Raw genomic sequence first — 20,148 nt, 5'->3', positions numbered from 1 at the left:
GATGTGGGAAGTTCTTGTCAGCTTAACTTGGCGCGTTCCCATGAATGTCCTCCATAATGCCATGTCCCCCATGCCTGTGAGGGGAGGGTTTTGAATTTTGTGAGTTTATGCGATAACTGCAGTTATCTGTCGTACAATGCTATTGGTAACAGCGGTGATAGAGGTAATAAAATGAGATTAAGATAAAAAAAGGGGAATGTTACAGCTACAATTAGGTGGGTGGCCGAAGGCAATGGTTAGTGGGTTACTTTAAGGAACCGAATGGTGCAATATGGAAAGTGGCAGCTGAGCTTGCGTGCCCGCGCCCATGGCGCTATTAAAGGCACCGTTATTTACGGTACCGCTAATAGCGGGTTGGTGGGTCGTAATGGCACGGAGCGGTAAACGATGCCGGTAATCCTTTACCGGCATCGTTTTTCCCTTACCTCCAAGCTCGTAATGAGGCCCATGGTCCATATATTCCATTGACTGAAAAAACCTTAGTAAAAGGTGCAGTTAAGTTGCGCAGATTTAACGCAACAAAACCCTTGAAATTCAGCAGATGTGGGAAGTTCTTGTCAGCTTAACTTGGCGCGTTCCCATGAATGTCCTCCATAATGCCATGTCCCCCATAATGCCATCATCCGACACAGCTGCCGTGGCAGCTGTCTCCCCGACAGTATTGCTTGCAGTGGATATTGTGCCTTCAGCAACTGGCTCCTGTGTGGATGTGGCTGGTGTGGGTGCTGTGGTGGTGTCCCTAATGCACATTTGTGCTGTAGGTTCCAGGGTTGTGTTGGGCTTGCGCGGTAGTCCAGGTTGCCCTCTTCCCCTGGATGTTGATGGACGGTCTGCTCCCTCCATGCCCCTGGACTTCTTGGCTGGTGTCGCAGCATCCTCCCTGGGGTCCTGATCTTCACTCTCAGATTGTGTGCCTGTGGGGGACCAAGTGAGGGAGACCATTAGTGATGGGTCTACATGCTGCAGGCATGCATTGGGGTAGCTGCATTTCTATGGAATGGCAGGTAATTGGCATTTGGGTAGTGACATACGGGTTGCTTGCCTTTTGGGTGGGGTCATGCAGGGATGCATCTGGGATGAAACATATATGGGGTGCATCATGCATGTGGACAAGATGCTGCTGTGCACTGCCTGTAGGCAGTCTTGCCAACATGTGTCTGGTGGACCCTGATTTGCATCATTGCACTGTAGTTCAGGGGGACATCATCGTGTTATTCTTTACAGTGGTTCTTTTGGGACACCTGCCTGCATCAGCCGATGACGGGGCTCCACGCTCCATGTCCTCCACTCCTTCGATAGCCTCCACCCCGATGGTGCTCGTACAGGTCTCCTCCCAGCGATGCATCTTTATGGGGGAGGCAGCACCACCACCTGTTGCCATCCCCTGGCTACGGTTAGCAGAGATGTTACGGATGCGTAAGCGCAGGTCTTCCAGCGCTTCCGGACATCTTTCACTGTGCGCGGGGTGGTGCCAACGGCACTCACTTTCCGCGCCACCTCCGCCCATATCTCTTTTTTCTGCATCACTGCAGGTCGCCGCATGTCATTGGAGAAGGCAACATCCCCGTTTTCTGCCAAGGTATCTGCCAGCATGTTGAGCTCCTCTTCTGAGAAGCGCTCCTTGCGCAAGCGCGCAACACCTTTTTTTAGTGCCTTTGGCATTGTAATATGTTGCAGGTATATGCTGGAACAAGTGTGGCGGTGATATGGGTCCTGGTTACAGAGGATGGCAATGGATTGTGTTTTTAAAGATGGCAGCCGTACTACTTCCCGTTCCTGTGCGGTGACGCTACTTCCGGTTCCGCTTATTAGCGGTTACCGCTATTAGCAGTAACCGCTAATGCCAGAGGCATGGATGGTGGTGGAGCTATCTGCGCTTCACACCATGCCGGTAAGGGCGATTTTTCGGACTTTAGCGGCAGGACGGTAATGTCGTTACCGGCAAGGCGCAAAGCTTGTGCCCGTGTACTCGTAATCGCCCTCTAATAGCGGGCTTGGAGCGACACGGACACGGTATTTGCTCCATGCCGGTAAGGGCAGTTACCTCTAAACTCGTAATGAGGCCCCGTGTCTGGAATTTAGGGAAAAACTACGTGGCAAGTGTTGCGAACTTGGCCATACAATTCTAGCAAAACCGTAACACCAAGTGGCAACCTTTGTTAACTTTTGAAAATGTTACTAAAGCAGTCAGCGAGGACTTTGTCTCCCTGTTGCTCATGAGAAGTTCTCATCAGATATGTCAGTAGCAATTTTTTTTCCAAGTTTTTGTTCTCAGATGTTGTTGCACAGGTGAGCTCAGATACTGAGCCTGCACCTTTTTTTTTTTTCTAACTACATCATAAATTCAACCTGAATGATCTCTGCCGGACGTTGTATGACGGTTGGATAAAGTGAAGGAAACTATCAGTACGTCTTCTACTGCCAATTCCAGCTGGTCTTGCCTTTATATACTGAAAACTGTTTATCCACTGAACATGAAGATTTCTTTTGTTTCTCATGCTATTTTTATGCTCAGCTGACAAAAGCTTTAACTTCTCAAAACGCCAGACCGAAGTAGTGCAATTGTTGGCAGTTTGATGTGGTTGGGTATGAGAAGTGCACTTGTTCCGTGAAGCGAGGGCCTGCGTTTCTCTTAGCTTATTCCCATTTACCTATTTTTTAAGCACTTACAACTCAATTATGTATTTATTGTTTTTTAAAGTTCCAGCCACGAATGCTGTTGCTTCGTAGCATCCCAAGTGCAAAGAGGGAAAAGGGAGGAGGAATGAGGAGTGGTTCGCATCTTCAAATCTTTGGAACATTCAGGAACAGTTGAGTGCCATGGTGGGTGGGGTTCAAAAATATCCAAGTGAGAACACAATACACAGGACATTAGTGTAAGACATTAAGTATAAGGAGTTAACAGTAAGCACAAACCAGGAAGACTTGAAGTGCATATAGATTTGGCATCAATATTCTGGGCCAACATTAGTCATCAGGTAAATACGGCTTTAAACCACTGTGCTTAGGCCAGCAACTGCTTAGAGCCAGAAAATAGATGCGCGTTTCGGCTTTTCCTAAATAAATGGGTTGCCACTGATCTAAACGAGATGGGAGGGGCGGGGGACGAGGTTATTCTAAATGGAGGCCTCAATAAATCGTTTCCATGCAGCGAGGTAAGGAGCAGAAGCATGTTTGCAAATCTTCCCTCTGTATAAGACACATTGATTGATTGAGTGAGTGAGTGAGAAAGCTGGAAAATAGTTATTTGATCAAGATCAATGTAAAGCGTGGAAGCGAAAAACGTACGCACTAGAAAACAGAGTGATGTGGGCATTAAAACTGCGCCTTCCCAACAAGAACGTAATGTCCAGCATGCTCGGGGTTCTGTTCAACTTTTTTTATGCTAAATGCCAACTTGTAGCATGCTTTTAATGACCGCAACAGTGTTGGCAAGTAAGGGAATAGAGGCACTTTGATAAAGGGATTTAACCTGTACCACACATGTTGGGCAACTGGAGATGTTGGCAAATAGTGACTTGTTGTAGAGCACACAATTTGGGGTGATGGTTCAAGTGACCTAAAATTGCATTCAGTCAACTATATAAGTGAATGAAGTCCCTGATTGCTGTACTGCCCTGTATCCCCATGCTCTTTCTGTCACTAGCGTCTATCCCACCAAAGTAAGAAGATGCTTCTTTCAACGCACAAGAATTCTGTACATGACTGTCAGTACCTGAAACGTTGAACTGTTTTGTGGTTGCCTTGGAGTTCATTGCAAGATGCCACGTTGGTAAAACAAGAAAGCCCACACACCTGAGTCTTCGTTTGTAGGTACTATCAGGGAATCCCCACCCCTGTCCACAGCTGAAAAGCCCAGCATGAACATGTAGCATAGGAGTGTGTTGTAGGAGTGCATGCTATAGCACTGCATGTCATGGCAACATGTCGTAGGTGCATGTGTAAAATCAGCCATGATCTTCATGTGAGTTTTCAGATGTAAAATGCATAATGTACGAACTGTAAAACTCATACTCCTCTTGGTACAGTTTGTGTGAAAAGTGTACATTTATTCCATCAACTTAAAAGCGACAAAGTAAGCTGAGACTTTCCTTTGTGAGTTTTTTGGAGATATTAACTGTGTATAATTTTGTAATGTAAGAACTGTAGAACTCATACGCTCTGTGTACCATTTGTATGTAAGATGCGCATTCTTTCTGTGCATGCCTCGTATATAATAAATCTTTTCATAATTATTACTGGAGACCAGTCTCTAAGCACAGGACTGGGATTCGAACCTGTGTTGCTCGTTGTCTTGCTTCCAAGACAAACGTGTTGCCACTGGGCTATCCTCCCACCTCGGGGGATAGGAGAAAACATTAATGTCTGTCAATTTTCATAATTTTCTTTCCAGTGCTCCAATTCTGGATGAGATCTAGGCGCCTACAATAAAAATTCTAAATATCGAAGCTGCCAATTTTTAGATATTTGCGTCCAAAACGGTTTTTTTTCCTAGGGGAAGACCCCATGTTAAAAGCTGTTTGAAAACACGATCAAATTAAATATGTTTGAAACTATGAATTTAAGTGTAATGTACAATTCTGAAATTGTGCATGCACAGGCAGCTGGCTCGAAATATTACTCTGAAATATTTTCTGCCATTTTTTCCATTCATGCAAGGGTTTGAAAGTTATTGAGAAAAGTTATTCTGTGAAACGGCATTTGAGACTTCATCTTAACCTTAACTATGCGCAATAGCCTGAAGTAAAATATATATGTACACTGATGTAATAACAGCAGTATAGTTGCATTTTTTTCTGATCCACTTCCTTCTCAAAAGCAGGTTGTTGTCTGCCCTCTATTCTAATACTATTATGAAGGACCCGGAAACCGGATTGATGTTCGATAAGACAAGCCATCATATAAATATAATGTGCATTTCCGTGTTTTTTTTTTTTTTTACCAGGAAGAAATGTCGAGGAATGAATATGAATCAGGGAAACCTAATAGGAATGACAAAGACTTGTTATTGAAAAAGAAAACACAGAACCTAAAGTGCACAAAGGATCATCAGGAGAGGACCAAAAGACCCTTACCGAGGACAGCCAGCAATGCGAGGAAACCTTTACCCACAGACACAGTGAAGGCTTTTCTAAAGCAGTCAGAGGATATTTCCACAAGGACGGATTTGAGAAGTGAATTGCAGAAAAAAGCAGCAAGATCCAAGGTCAGATCCCTGTGGCTCATTGGCCATTTTCTTTTTTCAAAAACTTTATTAGCATTGCAGAGCAGGTAAATGATGGTGAATTTTAAATAGCGCACATAGTAGATATTCCTCAACTGGCTAACATAGCATTTTCTTTTTTTTTGCATTACTTGTCATACAATTCTATTTCCAATCGTCTGTTACATTAGCACTATCGGTTTACATGTGTGTCTGATTTCAATCTGATTGAATTTCTTCTACGATCATTAATAAGATTAGAAAAAATAAAGTATCCCATTTCGAAGGCTGTATTAATCTTTAATGGGACGTAGAAACGGACTTAAAAAAAACTCACCTATGACATTGCGCCATCTCCTTTAACGTTATGAAAAACTTTATAATAGTTTCATTTTACAAAATCATGCAATGTAAGTGAAAGATATGTTGTTGGTCAAACCCAGTAGTTGAAAACTCAAGTCAATATCATTGAGACCAATGAACATAGCACTATTGACTACTCTACTCGCAAATAGATTAAAAAAAATGAAAAATCAACGAAATATGACTAGGATACATGGCCTTACCTTGACCAACCAACAGTTGGATTCAGCAAGCAGAGCAGTATGTTCCAGGAGAACAGGTAGATGGCCACAGGTAGCACACTGACGAGTTTGCTCGAAGCGGTCACAGAAGTTCACGGATAGCACGACGACGAGCAGATTAGCATAGATCTCAGTGGTTCTAAGGTAGCACGTTCAGGAGTTGACTTGCAAAGCACAAAGATGTTCTCATGAGACATATCAAGTGATTTATAAAGTATTACAAACAGGGGTGTGTTTGTGAATGAATGACGTGTGTATGTTGTGGTATTATGTGGTTTGCCGGGGGCCAGCCAGCGTGAGGGGGGAGGTTCTGGCCGGACACATGGGGTCTGAGGAGGCCATGTGAGCGATGGCCCCTTGGCGTGGGATACCTTTTGAAGTGTACATGCTGTTTGGCACCTTGGCCGTTCACGCCCCTGAGAGCCCCCCATGGCAGCGCGCATCCACTGGCGCAAACTGACTTTGATAGAGGGGGATGGGATAGATGGGCCTGGGGCGTGCAGATAAGGCACAGGAAGACTGCTAAATGGAGACACACTTATGTGGATTGGAGGGGGCGGCCTGCTTCAAGGGGGAGCCCAGCATGGAGACACGGAGTCTGAGGAGGCCATGTGAGCGATGGCCTCTTGGCGTGGGATACCTTTTGAAGTGTACATGCTGTTTGGCACCTTGGTTGTTCGCACCCCTGACAGCCCACCATGGCAGCGCGCATCCACTGGACTTGTTATGGACTTTTGTTTTTGTTAAACTACCCACTTTTTTATACTTTGTATAGTTATACTTCGCCTTTGATAGGGGAGGGGGGTGGATGGATGGATGGGCCGGTGGGCGTGCAGACAAGGCACAGGAGGATTGCTGAATGGAGACACACTTGATTCATTTAAAAAAACCTTTGTTAAAATATATGTGGCATTTTATTTTGTTTCTTTTTTTGATGGCACAAAAATACAAAACTTTACACATTGTACAGGTCAGGTTGCAGCACAGCGAGGGAAAATCCCCTGTACTGACCGCTGTCACTCGGGAAAGTTTCTCTTATGGCACGAACGGCACAGGCGGGTATTACTCTTCGAACGCGGTGTCCAAGCCTCCCGTGAAGCCACCATGTAAAGGAACGATAGGCCACCAGCCGGTACCACCTGTGAAAAATAATGATACTAACTGTTTTTAAATGACCAAGATAAGTTGATTAAATGTTTGTCAATGACAATTCTTGTAACTAATGGCATTCTGCTCGGACAAATGCTATCTAGACACTGCACACTATTTAACGACTTTCATGCATTACAATTATATGTAGATGTAATTTTGAATATAGGAGACGACCATGAAATAGTAGTGGCATCACAAGCAGATTATACTTACTCGTTACTCGATTACGGGGACGAACAGTTGCGCGAGGTTTGTGCATAAGCACCATCATTATCCTCAACACGGACCGTGTGAGGCAGGCTGCCCTGAAGTCTGGCAGCTCGGTGATGCATTGTGGTCGTGGCTCGCCTTCCGAAATGTAGGCCACGCATCCCGAGTTTTCACAGCAGCAGCAGTTCTCCTCCTCGGTCGGCATTAGCTCGCACCGATTGCATGTGCACCAGGTGGAAACACCGTCCATGCTACTAGGTCCAGAGTCTTCATCCGTTGATTTGTCCTGCCAACTGCCGTCCGAAGCCCCATCGTTTTCGCGTGTTTCCCTTTCCAGTAGTTCCTCCTCGGTATACTCGGGCTCGTACATGTAGGGCATTATTGTAGCCATTGCGTGGTAAACTAAAATAATTTATAGCGATGGTACAGGTGTTCCCACGGGCTACAAGCGGCAAAGGTAGCTGACCAGAGCACAGAAACGAGTCACAGAATACTCAAAGTAACACAGAGAGAGGAATGGAATCGAAAATCTGCTACTGTGTGTTGTGAAACGGTCTGTTTATACTTATTGAGGAAAGAGGCGTCTTGCCATTTCCATTGCGACACGTCATTAGCTGAAGCGCAGCGATTGTTGACACGAGACGTGCTTTGGCGTTGTGAAATGGGCGGTATGCGTCTGCTGATGACAGGCTCAGAGGCGGGGGATATGATTTAGTGCCGCAAAAGCAGGTCAGTCAGGGCGATGGGGCAAGTGATAGGATTATAACAAAATGGCAGCACCCTGGTGCCTGTTTTCGTGTGTGTTTAATGGACGAAAACTCGGGTAAGGTCCATAAGAAATTTTTCTAAAATTGAGCGACTTAGGCTTAAAATCACATGGCCGACCCATAGGGACAATACATTTCTTTGACCGAACCATTCCTTTAAGATAACACTAGTCAGAAAACAATTATCATTATGATTCAGACAATCTCAGGTCCTGGACCCCCTCTGGGGCCCACTCCAAGTGGGAGCTACCTCACCATATAGCCGCACACTGAACCATAGGTCACTGTAAAGTTACATCTCATCCCCCGTTAGGTGCCCAACTTCCCGGGAGCCCGGAATATGTAGTCTTCTCGGACCTTTCACCTGCCAGCAGCCTTCCTCGTTGTTTTCCCTCAAAGTATGTGGTGCCTCCTTGGTGCCTGTAAGCTCCCTGTTGGTCCTATGTATTTCTTCTTCCGTGGAGAGCCGGTATTTGTGGCCCTCAATTTCAAAGGAGAGGGCGAATGGAAACCCACACCTGTACCGCACACCCTTCACATTGAGCTTCCTGGTGAGGGAGGAGCAGAGGTGCCTCTTCAAAAGGGTAAGCGAGGAGAGGTCTTGAAAAACTGTGATCCTTGCCGAACCATATGTTACTGATCCCTTTGCTCTCGCCCTTTCAAGGATCTTAAGCCTGTCATCATAATTATGGAAGCGGGCTAGGACCGATCTGGGACCGCCTGTCGTTCCTCCAGCCCTATGGATCCTTTCTATCTTGGCTTCATCCACTGAGTCTTTATCAAAAATGAGTTACATGCTCTCGTAGAGGGACCTTCTAAGACCTGCCTCGGTCTCGCCCTCTCGCTCCAGGATCCCAAAAACTCAGGTTGTTAAGCCTCTGTCGATTTTCAAGGTCGTCCATTTTGAGAAGCATCTCCTCCTCTCGACCTCCGAAAGGCGAAAGTCCATCTGGGTGTCCAGGGTGTCGAGGGAGGACTGGTTATGTTCCACCTCCTTGAGCCGTTCTTCCATCTTGTCAATCCTTTTGGTGATTTTGTCCACACTTCCACCTATGTCCGTTCTCGTATTCCTAATCCCCGCCATGAGTGCTGCAACATCCTTCTTTGTCGCCACTGACTCCTCATTGCCCTACGACATGGCTTCCTTTTCATCCTGGCCTTCTGTGTCCGTTCTTGGTATATGTCTGAAATTCACTAGTTTGGCCCTTGGGTCCATATGAGTCTCTCTGACTCTGCTTGAGCACTTGGGGTCCGCCCATGGTACCAGGTCAGAAATATGTCCTCTATTGTACCCTTGTGATAGGGCCTGCCGTTGTCCTCTGTGTACAGGAGGCTTGTCCAGAGTTCAACTCGGGGACTCCCTGAAGAGGAATAAATTATGGAAGTCCCACCTTGGCATTCGGATGAGGCCGTACCCCTCGTCAGATAGGTGTTATAGGCTGTGCCTCCCCTCGGGCCACCTCCGCTGTCCGACAACCTCCCGGCAATCCACTTCTGTATGGGCTCCCCCAGCCAGCCCACCAATGGGGGAGGCAGGTACCCGCCCCAATCAATGGGGGCCCACACCTCCCTATTATATCACCGTTCTTCCGCTGCTCATGGTATCCCGAGGGTACACCTGCTGTCCGCGGGGTTCCTCAATCTGTTCTTCCGGTAGGGTGTCAGGTCAGTTTCTTAAATCCTAAGGCAGCCGGGCATTAGCGTTGTCCATAGGGGTCAATGGCTCTTGCAGCAATTTGGGGAAAGGGGATCCTTTCTCTGAGCGTGAGGGCCGGGTGTCCACATGAAGCCTCACAGTGCGTATGGTTCCGGCCTCCTCCACGATGTTAAGGGGTCGCACAGGTCTTCCAGAGGCTCCCTTATATAATCCACCGGCTCCCCCGGGGGGGGGGCCTCAGTCCTCAACCAATGTCCAGGTCCTGGTTCTCCAAGCCCACCAGGGCTCCGCCGTCCCCAGGGCAAACGCACTGAAGTCTCTAGCAGGCAATGGGGGGGGGGGTGGGCAGACGGTCCCATAAACAGGCCAACAATCTGAATAAGGCAGTCAGAATGGGATTTGTCGTGGGGGTGGGGCGCGGCCACCACCTCCCCTGCTCCCCACTGCCCCAACGGCCCTTGGGGCAGGGGGTCAGTATCGCCCCCTCCGTCTCCTTGTGTTAGACTGGTGTAGCAGGAGACAGGGGAAGGCAAGAAATGGCAGCGCCAGGGTTTTGCATGCACTGTGATTCCCAATTTTACACTGTCACAGTAGAGGTGAGCCGATCTTTTAAATGCCCACACGGGCAGTCCCCACCACAGGCTCTCTCTATGGTCGTATGATGCCCTGTTGCAGATGCTGCACCTTGGGTTCACAGCAGGGGAAGTGTGTCTCACTTTCTGCTGTGCCTCCTCTGTTGCATGTGTCTGTACGCCTCCCAGGAGCCTTTCAGCTTCAGGCCACTCTGTACCCCGTAGCACTGGATCTCGCAGATTGAGCCTCTATTTTCTGGTTCCCCGCTAACACTGCAGGCTCTGTCTGAGCCGTGAGCACCCGGCTAGGGTCCCGCCGGCTCCTACGTCCCTCTGTCTTTGCCATGATGTGCACACTGGGGGCACCTCAACGTTGTCGGGTGGGTGGCCGTTCAGCCCCCACCGGCTACTCATCTCGCCATCATTGCCACCTAATGTGGTGGGGGGGCAGAGTGGTTCGCTGCTGGCAAGGTCTCCCAGTCTCTCCTTCCCGCTTCAAACTCTGACCCACTTCTGCGTTTGAGCGATGCGCCACAATCCTCGAACAGCAATGAGGGTGCCGTTCTCAGGGTTCCCCTGAGCGTTTTCTTTCTTTCTTTCTTTGGGCGACGTGTGCCCGGGAGTCTTCAGCTCATTTATGGTCTCAGCAGGGGAAGGGGGGGGGTCAACTTCACTTTCTCGGGCCCGGGTCGGGAGAGCATGCTAATGTGCACTACACATCAGCACACCCAGTGCTCCAGATAAGATTTTGAGGTGGGAGTATTTTACTTCCTATTTTTAAACTTTGAGTGTAAATGTGATTTTAAGAGTAAAAATTACTTTTCTCCTTTGCAAGAGAATAAAATCTATGTACCATCTGGCCGACGTGTGCAAAAACTATGGAAATCATTACTATGCAGCGGCTTTCTGCATTGTGACAGAATACACCTTTCATTATTTCTCTAAGGTCTGGCCATTTGATCTCTCCTGTATATATTTAAATGTTGAAAACACTAAAACCTAGCCAATTACATAGTAAAGCAAACATGAATTGCATTGTGTGTTTTGAGTTTCGATAGCAGAATTATCTTTTGATGTTTAATAAAAGTCCTCATTTCTTGGAGCTATTACTACCTAATGGTATGCCAATGTTATGATACAAAAGTGCAGGGAGGCAGGGACTCCATGCTAAATTCTCTATCTAATTGCATGGTAAAATGGTTATTTATATAGTGCATTTGGCAAAGCACTTTACATAGAACATGTTTATCACAATTATCACCAAACCGAAGTTGGTACTCCTTTATCGAACTTGAAAGGATGAAAGGCTAAGTTGGCCTTGCTGGGATTCGAACCTGCAACCTACAGATCGCAGCAACGAGTGCTCAACCGGCTGAGCTATGCACTTTCTGGAGAGTCAAGTTTTGGATGTTTTAATGGTACTCTTGGTGATTTGAGAGGTTAGAACAGCTGTTATTGGTGTAATGACAATCACTCAGCCTTGAACAAAGACTCTGCTGCCACTGACCATTTGTAGTAATGTACCCCATTGACGGCAAGGTTGAATGGATGTAAACTAGACCATGCATAGTCATCATTTTACACACTGTTTTTTTATAATTAGAGTGTACATTAAAAGTGTAAAAATTATCCGTCTCTGCATGATTATGCACACAACAAAGGAACTCTGAAAAATACAATTGTGAAATACTGGTTTGCTTACACTGGAAAAGGAGCATAATTTGTTAATTTTCAATTGCAACTTAGTTTTCCATCTTATTAATTATACATTCCTAAAATGCTAGGAAAATAAATATGCATAGTGCTGTTTGCTCCATGAGTGGATGCTGAATAGAAATGAACCATTCCTTTAATCTCAATGTTTCTTTTTTTTTAAAGGCATCAGAGAAATACTCAGAGGCTTTTATCCTTGGCATGGCTTGCAATAACATCCATGTATATAAAAATCAAGAGGCGTTCTGGTTTGCCTCAAGTAACCTGACCTTTGCACTCCCCTGTGCTCTAAACCTGTGTGTAAATGTACACGGGAAAATAATAAAACGGTCCTATTTCCAAGATTTTTCATACATAAAAAGGCCTGGTACGCACCTTATCTGGAGGCGCCCCTTGGTGGCCTTCTGTAAATCATTTTTTAAGATAAATAATTGTTTGAAGACCAATCCCATTCTGCCGCCTTTTTACACAAACTTCTGACATACCTGTAGTCACCCTCCAGGAATAGATTCAGATCTATTTGTTCATGGACTTTATTGCATGAGTTCACATAATACAGCACTACTTTAGGTATGCCATCTGAGCGTTTCCTAATTTGTGAGCCAATATGGCCATGGATGTTTTTCTCATCACTTGTTATTATCTTAATTAGCCATACACTGAATTTAGCGGTCCGGCCCAGCTCTGACCTAAGAGTTTGAATTGGGACTATCTGTATAAACCCAGCACACTTGGCCATAGGTTTCACTCCAAGATGTCTAGCCAACTTAATTAATTTCCATTATAAACTTCCAAGCCTCATCTATTACAGGGGGGCTATACATGTTCGATAAAGCTTGGTCAACCCTTCAGTGGAAGCTCCACCAGCATTTTGCATGAACTGCTTGATGAACATGTTCAGAATGGGACATTACCAGGGCTGCACCGCTGCATGCACTAAGCAGCGCCCCCAAATAGATAAACTGGTTCACACATTCAACGCTTTCCCATTCAAGCTTCCAACAAAATGCATTTTTAAAGGGTGAGCTTTCAGTGCACACGACCCTGATTTTCGTCTCATTTATTTGTAAGCGCTCCTGCTTAAAGTATTCTGATAGACTTACAATTGTTCTCCGTAGGCGGTTCTGTCCATTAACATAAAATTGCCTGCGTACCCTACCCAGTTCAGACGTATTTAACCTAACTTCGGTGGAAAATTAAAGCTCGTTAACATTCCATCCAAGTCTGAGGTATACACGTTAAACAATGTTGGTGAGAGTACTCGTCCCTGTTTTAGGCCTCTGTTGGGTTGCATATGGCCAGATAGGTTGCCTGCTTCATTTAATCGAATACTAACAGAAGTGCCTTCATACAGCTGCCTAACAACAGATAATACATGTATAAAGTATTCCCCAAGACTCTAGTTTTCCCCAAAGCGATGCTCCATCTACCACGGGTGAAATGCCGCTTTACACTCCATAAAAGCCAACAATGGTCTCTCTCCCTTCGTACTTGTAGTTTTTTCAATGAAATGCTTCATTATCCAGATGTTATGCGTGGTCCGTGCCCGACCCTGAAACCTGTTTGTTGGGGAGGCAGAATATTACATTCCTCCATCCATTCCTCCATTCCTCCATCCATTTCTTTCTTTATTTTTGTAAAAGGCTACTGGAGATTTTGCTGATGACCTCTAGCATGGCTAATAATTAATAGTTTGCTGGGTCTGATCACTGTGCTTTTTTAAATATAGGGATTAGATGTGACAGTTTCCATGCATCAGGTATAATGTCACTATTTTATATCATGGGTGCATGTTACTTTTGATTATTTTATTAGTCAGTCCATCAGTCCCTGGTGCACCAGATGTACGTAAATGGGTAATGCAGCAAATTAGCCCTGTCTCATCGAAAGGGTAAATGCAATTTGCCATAATTCCTTCTCCTTCATTGCCAGCTGCGAGGGATGATGGTACATTTTACAGATGTGCTGCTTCCATTGTACTTCTGAGTAAGGGTTAATTTCTCACTTGATACTATGGGACTTAGCCTCCAGAAGGTTTTAGTATCGTTACTTTTCAGGGTTCGATACTTAAACTGCCATTGAACTGGATTTAATGAGTATTTGTGGCAGCAAAGCCAATTTTCAAATTCAGTTTATTTTTAACCTTTTGTGTGGAGTATCCAAATTGGAGGCGCTGGAAAGCCCTCAAAACTCTTTTAAGATCCTTCTTTTTACAAGCAATATGGTAATCGAATATTCTATAACTGGAGGCATCATTACGTACAGTTGTTTTTAACCCTATTTTTTTACCAACCATCTGGACAGTTTGTATTATTCGTTCAGTCATATTTCCATACAACTCACCGTAATAATAACTATTAAGCAGGGGATCTGAGGCTATTCAAATATTTAATTTGTTTGTATTTCCCTGGTGCCATCTAATTCGATTACCTTGCATAAAATGGATTTTATAAAACGATGATTGGCTGCACACAACACACAGAAGGTCCACTGCGCAGAAGGGTTGGAGGGACAAAACCAAATGAAAACTATTCAGCAAGCGGAAAATAATTCACAAAAGAAGTTACAACATGATCTGCCACACCAATTTGCAGTAGGATCCTGCCAAGACCCCCTACATAAGTAAACTGCACACATGAACACATTTGCCCACCTCATTCAGCCATACACAATGGTGTTGGAAAAATAAACCAATTGTAAAACAATCTGTAAAAATAAAATTATTTCCAAAAATGCCTACGAGGATCTACTATGCACGAACTGATAGAAGGACCACCATACATGCACAGGAACAAAACATAATGACAAATATTCAGCGAAATGAAAAATATTCCTCAAAATGCATAAGACAGCTGGAGCCTCCGTCCATACACATACAAGTGCTTGTCACAGATGGCCTTAAGAACCCAGATGCCGAAGGAAGATTCAAGGGTTTTTGGTCAGGGTGTAGACATTTGTCTTCCCTCGCTTGTTTCCAGTTGACTCCCTTTACCCTAACCCAGGTTCTTCTACACCCGAGGTATTCTAACTAGCAATCGGTAACACCTACTATCGAATGCTAGCTAGCGGTGAGGGCCTAAAGGCAACAAGCCTCATCTATCTCTCTCCCTCCAGGGATTTCCTAAGAGTGCCTTGACCTAACACTTCCCCAGGTTTCTTAATAGGAACTGGTGGATTTGGGTGTGTCTCTGTGACGCTCTTTCCTCTCCTGATCTTATTGCTCCCTCTAGTCTACTCTGTCACGTCCTGTCTCACTCCCCCGATTGTCTTCCAGCCTATTATCCCTCCGATGTTGACATGGTCCCTTCTCTCCCCTCACCCTTCTTGTCATCTCTCACTCCACCTACGCACACACTCCCCTATTTATGCTTCTATGACCTCGTCTTATCACTCTCTTCACCTTTCTCTACTGACTACATTCACCCCCTCCTGCTTCACTACTCCCTCACCACTACTTCATCCCCCTCCTTGCAATCTGCACCGTCCTACCACACACTCTGATCCCCTACACTTCTTCCTCTTTCTATCTTTTTCACTCAACTTTTACCCACACCCCCTTCTCACACTCCTACTTACAGCTGGTACCACACTTACAAATACCCCACCTTCACTTTGCTCCAGCTATGCCACCAACTCTTCAGCACTCTGCTCTTCTGTTCATACAGCGCCTGATCACCGCCTGATCTCTCATTTCATCTCCACACCTCTCCCCTGCAAACCACACTCTGCCTCTCGTTCTTTCTCCTTTCATACTGTGTCCTGCGGATTGTCTCCCCCTTCCATTGGCTGTAGCACTCACCTAACCATAGGGACCAATCAAAAGCTATTCTTGCCCTAGAAGCTGGGTCACACATGAGGTTTTAAATAAACTCTAAGCCCCTCCCCCCTTTTCCAGCACGGTTTTGTTTGCAGTATCTGGTTGCTCTGCTTACTGTGGGTCTAGAATTTAGTTTTTCTTGTGAGGTTTCTCCTGCGTTCGGGTGTTTGGTTTCAAATTTGGTTTGGGTAGTATTTCAGCATCTGCCTGGTTTTCCTGCAGTCTCTTCTCACCCCTATGGTTTCTTCTTACTACCAGTTCCTTTTCTTCTGCCGCACTATTCGCTTGGAGTCTGCAAGGGTTTTGTAGGTCGGGTGTTCGATGACTCCTCTCTGTTCGAGAGATAGGAAATCAAGTTAATTTCCTGTCTCTTCTTGATTCCACTCCCCTGGTTTCCAGTATGGGTCTTCATTGTTTCTCCTTGGTATATTCTGGAAGTTTTTTTAAAACTTAATTTTATTGTTTTTTCATGTAAAACCATCAACACATTAATATTAATCCCACATAACTTCCCACCCCCGGAAGAAATGGGCCCCATTCAGTTTTGCATCGGGAAAGTCTGAGCCATAAATGTCTGTTATTTTGATGTTATCCGGGCACCATTGTTCCATATAGTCCGACTTCAAGTATTCCATAACCCCCCCCCTCCATTCCTTAGTGAAGGAGTTCTTCTGGTCCTGAAGGTGGTGCGTGATCTTTTCCATGGTCATTTGCGACCACACCTTCTGCAACCAAGTGAATACCAATGGTGGGTCTCGTTTTTTCCAATTTTGTGCAATCGTTGCCCAAGCCGCGATGACCAGACCCATGAAACTCCTCCATTGTGATATGTGAAGTCTCTTGGCCTGTGGGTCCTTGAATCCGCACAGCCACACCCGCTCCCCCATTTGGTCAGCTTCTGGATACATCTTTGTCATTTCCGTTTGAACTTCCCTCCAGAAGCCCTTGACCCCCCGGCAGTCCCACCAGATATGCCTCCTCGTGCCTGATGGGCATCCCCTCCAGCAGCCATCCGACGTTTCCGGATACATAGTTTTGAGCCTCTCTGGTGTGTAGTAACATTGGATGATTATTTTAAGCCACATTTCTCTGGTTTGGACTGCCTGGGTGAATTTTGGGATGCCCGCCCACAATTCCACCCATTGCTGTTTAGATATCTCTTCCCCCAGCGTGCCTTCCCATCTCTTCATGTATGTCCATTTGATTTCTTCTTCTTGTGTATTGATAAAGTGATATAGTGTAGACGCCAGTTTCTTATCACCTGGGTTGGTTATTAGGTATTTTTCGAATGGAGTTAAGTCCCTTGTGGCACCCTGTGAGACCTCCCGGGTGGTAAGCCAATGTCTGATTTGCTCATATTTATATGTATCCGCCTCTGTTAGGTTCCACATTTTTTTACATTCTGTAAATGTTCTTATTTCAATTTCTTGGAACATTTTCCCGATTTTCCTGCACCCTGCAGCTTCCCATTTTTCGAAGGCCCCAGATTCTTGTCCCGGTGGGAACTGTGGGTTTCGGCATATTGGCGTGAAAGGGGCCCATGGCATGGTCATGGTACCCCTCCTGGTTTGTTCATCCAGGCATCTAAGGTGGTTTTCATGACCTTGCTGATGCGAAGATTCGGGTGTCTGTTTGTACTTCCACAGTAGGTCCTCCATGGGGGTCTGGCGACCGCCCTATCTTGAGTCACCCATATTGTTCGTTGGTCATCCCCCAGCCATTCCTTCAGGACCCAAAGTTGTGCTGCTTGATAGGATTTCCTAAAGTGTGGGAGTGACAGTCCCCCTGCCCTGGTAGGTGCTGTGAGGATGGCTCTGGCAACCCTTAGGGGTTTCCTGTTCCACACGTAGGTCGAGATGGCCTTTGACAGTGCTTTAAAGAAGGAGTTTGGGACTGTTATTGGGAGGGCATGGAAGTAGTACAGCACCCGGTGGAGTATGTTCATTTTCACTGACTGAATTCTGCCCCACTATGAGACCCTTAACGGGCACCATCGATCTAAGTCCTTCTTCACTTGGGTCAATAGCTGGGGGTAATTACCATTATATATCCTGTCCACCTTATGTGTGTGTGTCACCCCTAGGTACTTGATACCCTCGCCTGCTATTTTGAGACCCAGCAAGCCCGCCTCTTTTTCCATTGACCCGTTATCCCCAGCTAGGAACAAGATCTCTGATTTTTTCCTGATTATTTTTAAGCCAGAGATCTCCCCAAATGCCTCCAGTTGTTTTAAGGTTTGTGGTAGGGATTTCCCGGGGTCTTCCAGGGCCAGTAGCATATCATCTGCGTAAGCTATGACTTTGTGTTGTCTACCCGCCATCTTGATCCCCCATCCCCCTGCTGATTCCCTGATTTTAATTAGGAGGGGTTCTAGAAATATGTCATATAGGAGAGGGGCCATCCTTGTTTGGATCCCCTTGATATCTCCACCCTATCCGTGACCTCCCAATTTATAGCTATTCTTATGGATGGGGAATTGTAGTTGACTTTGACCATGTTTATGAATTGGTCTCCAAATCCCATGTGTTTCAGTGTTTTGAAAAGAATGGACCCGGCCAAAGGCCTTTTCGGTGTCTAGTGAGAGCAAAATTGCTGGTGTGTGGGTAATTCCTATTTTTTCTACCAAGTGAATTATTCTTCTTAAATTGTCATGAGTTTGCCTGCCGGGAATGAAGCCGGATTGATCTGTATTTATTAGGGTCGGAAGGAGGGGTGACAGCCTGATGGCCAGTACCCTGGTATAGATCTTAGCGTCCAAATTTATCAGGGCAATAGGGTGATATGAGCCGGGGAGGGTGGGATCTTTACCTGATTTATGAAACACTAGGACCTTTGCCTCGTTCATGGAAGGAGTTAAATTTCTGCTGTCCTTAAATGTGTTCAATAACCTTGTCAGCACTGGAATGAGAATGTCTGCATATTTTTTGTAGAAGTGGGCCGTAAAGCCATCTGGGCCTGGTGCCTTGGAATTTGGGAGTCCTGCTATTGCCTTCTGGACTTCCTCTTCTGTGATCCGTGATTCCAGCGCCACTTTGTCTTCCTCAGATATTGTTGGAATGGGGAGAGATTGTAGCATCCTGTCTTGTTTCTCTTTATCCGGGTGCTCTGTCGCATACAGCTCTTGACGCATAGCCTTAAAGGCCTCCCCTATGTCCTTGGTGCGTGTTTGAGTCTCTCCATGTGCATCTTTGACGTTCAGGATAATCATTGATTTCTGTTTTTCGCCGAGTTGTCTTGCTAGGTATCTGTCCGCTTTGTTGGCCTTGATATAGTATCTTTGCTTTAGATAGAGGAGGGATTTCTCTGCCTTTTTGTTGCGGAGCATATCAAGTTGTCCTTGCACATGTTTCAATGCCTTCTTGAGACTTCTAGTGGGATGAGCTGTCAGATCCCCTTGAATGTCTGTTATTTTCTTTTCCAATGTTCTTTCCCAATCATGCTTCTGCTTGTCCTTGGCGGCCTTCAGCGTTATCATATGTCCCCGGATCACTGCCTTGAACACTTCCCATACGGTCCCTAGAGGAACCTCCCCAGTGTCATTTAGTTCGAAAAATTCTTTGATTTTGTCCCTTACTGTTTCTCCCATCACCTGGTCCGTAAAATGATCTGTTGGCAACCTCCACCTCCAAAGCCCCCCCCCCCCGCCCCCCCCACCCCTCCCCTTCCTGGGGTCTGGATGTCCAGCCATAACGGGGCATGGTCCGATAGGGCCATAGAGCACGTTTCTATTCCTTGTATTTTCCCAATCAGTCCCACCGACACCCAGAAGTAATCTATTCTTGACATTGTGTTATGCACATGCGAGTAATACGTAAAACCACTTGCTTGATCCTTCAATTCCCTCCAGTCATCGCACAATGCCAACTGCTCCATCTTTTGATTGAGCTGTTTGGACGGAGCCCCCTGACCTTGAGTTCCTCCCGCACTCCTGTCCAGCCTTGGCTGCCAGGCCAAGTTCAGATCGCCTCCCATTATTACCTCTCCTTTTGCAAACCCCTCTAGTTTCCCCAACGTGTCTCGGAGGAATCCGTCCTGCCCAGAGTTTGGTGCGTATATAGCCGCAAGGGTAAGCAGGAGACCCCCTATTGAAACGTTTGCAAATGCAAACCTCCCTTACCGCAATCATCACTCCCGCTCTTTTTTCACTGGCATTCGCTTGCGCCCAGACCGTGAACCCTGTGAGGTTTATCTTTCTCCTATCCAGGGCTTTTATATGAGTTTCCTGGAGGAGCAGAATGTCCGCCTTCTCCCTCCTAAGCAGAGCCTCCACTTTTTTCCTCTTCGCTGGAGAATTCAACCCCCTCCCCATCTCGTCTAGTCTATAGCAGCTGCTAGCAATCCCGCGTGTTGTGATCCCATCTCTCTTCCGGGGTTCCCCCCTCCCAATCAGCCCCCCAACTATTAACATTAACTCAACTTTGGTCCTGAGGAGGGCCCAGGCACCTAAGGTTGCTAGGGCGTTGCGCCCATCGC

The 20,148-nt window shown here is 46.1% G+C and overlaps 1 protein-coding gene across 2 annotated transcripts in view; it reads left to right on the top strand.

Moving 5' to 3' along the window:
- Positions 1-20,148, top strand: part of KIAA0586 (KIAA0586 ortholog) — a 2,241,463-nt gene that overhangs the window by 1,052,108 nt on the left and 1,169,207 nt on the right. For both annotated transcript variants that reach the window (XM_069637413.1, XM_069637412.1), the window contains exon 14: positions 4,946-5,206. In XM_069637413.1, the coding sequence (XP_069493514.1) occupies positions 4,946-5,206 (261 nt within the window). The remainder of the gene's footprint in view (positions 1-4,945; positions 5,207-20,148) is intronic.

This window comes from Ambystoma mexicanum, chromosome 14 (genome assembly GCF_040938575.1).
Source record: "Ambystoma mexicanum isolate Mex_15411 chromosome 14, UKY_AmexF1_1, whole genome shotgun sequence".
In the NCBI taxonomy this organism is placed as follows: domain Eukaryota; kingdom Metazoa; phylum Chordata; class Amphibia; order Caudata; family Ambystomatidae; genus Ambystoma; species Ambystoma mexicanum.
This window is presented reverse-complemented; position numbering and strand designations above follow the sequence as displayed.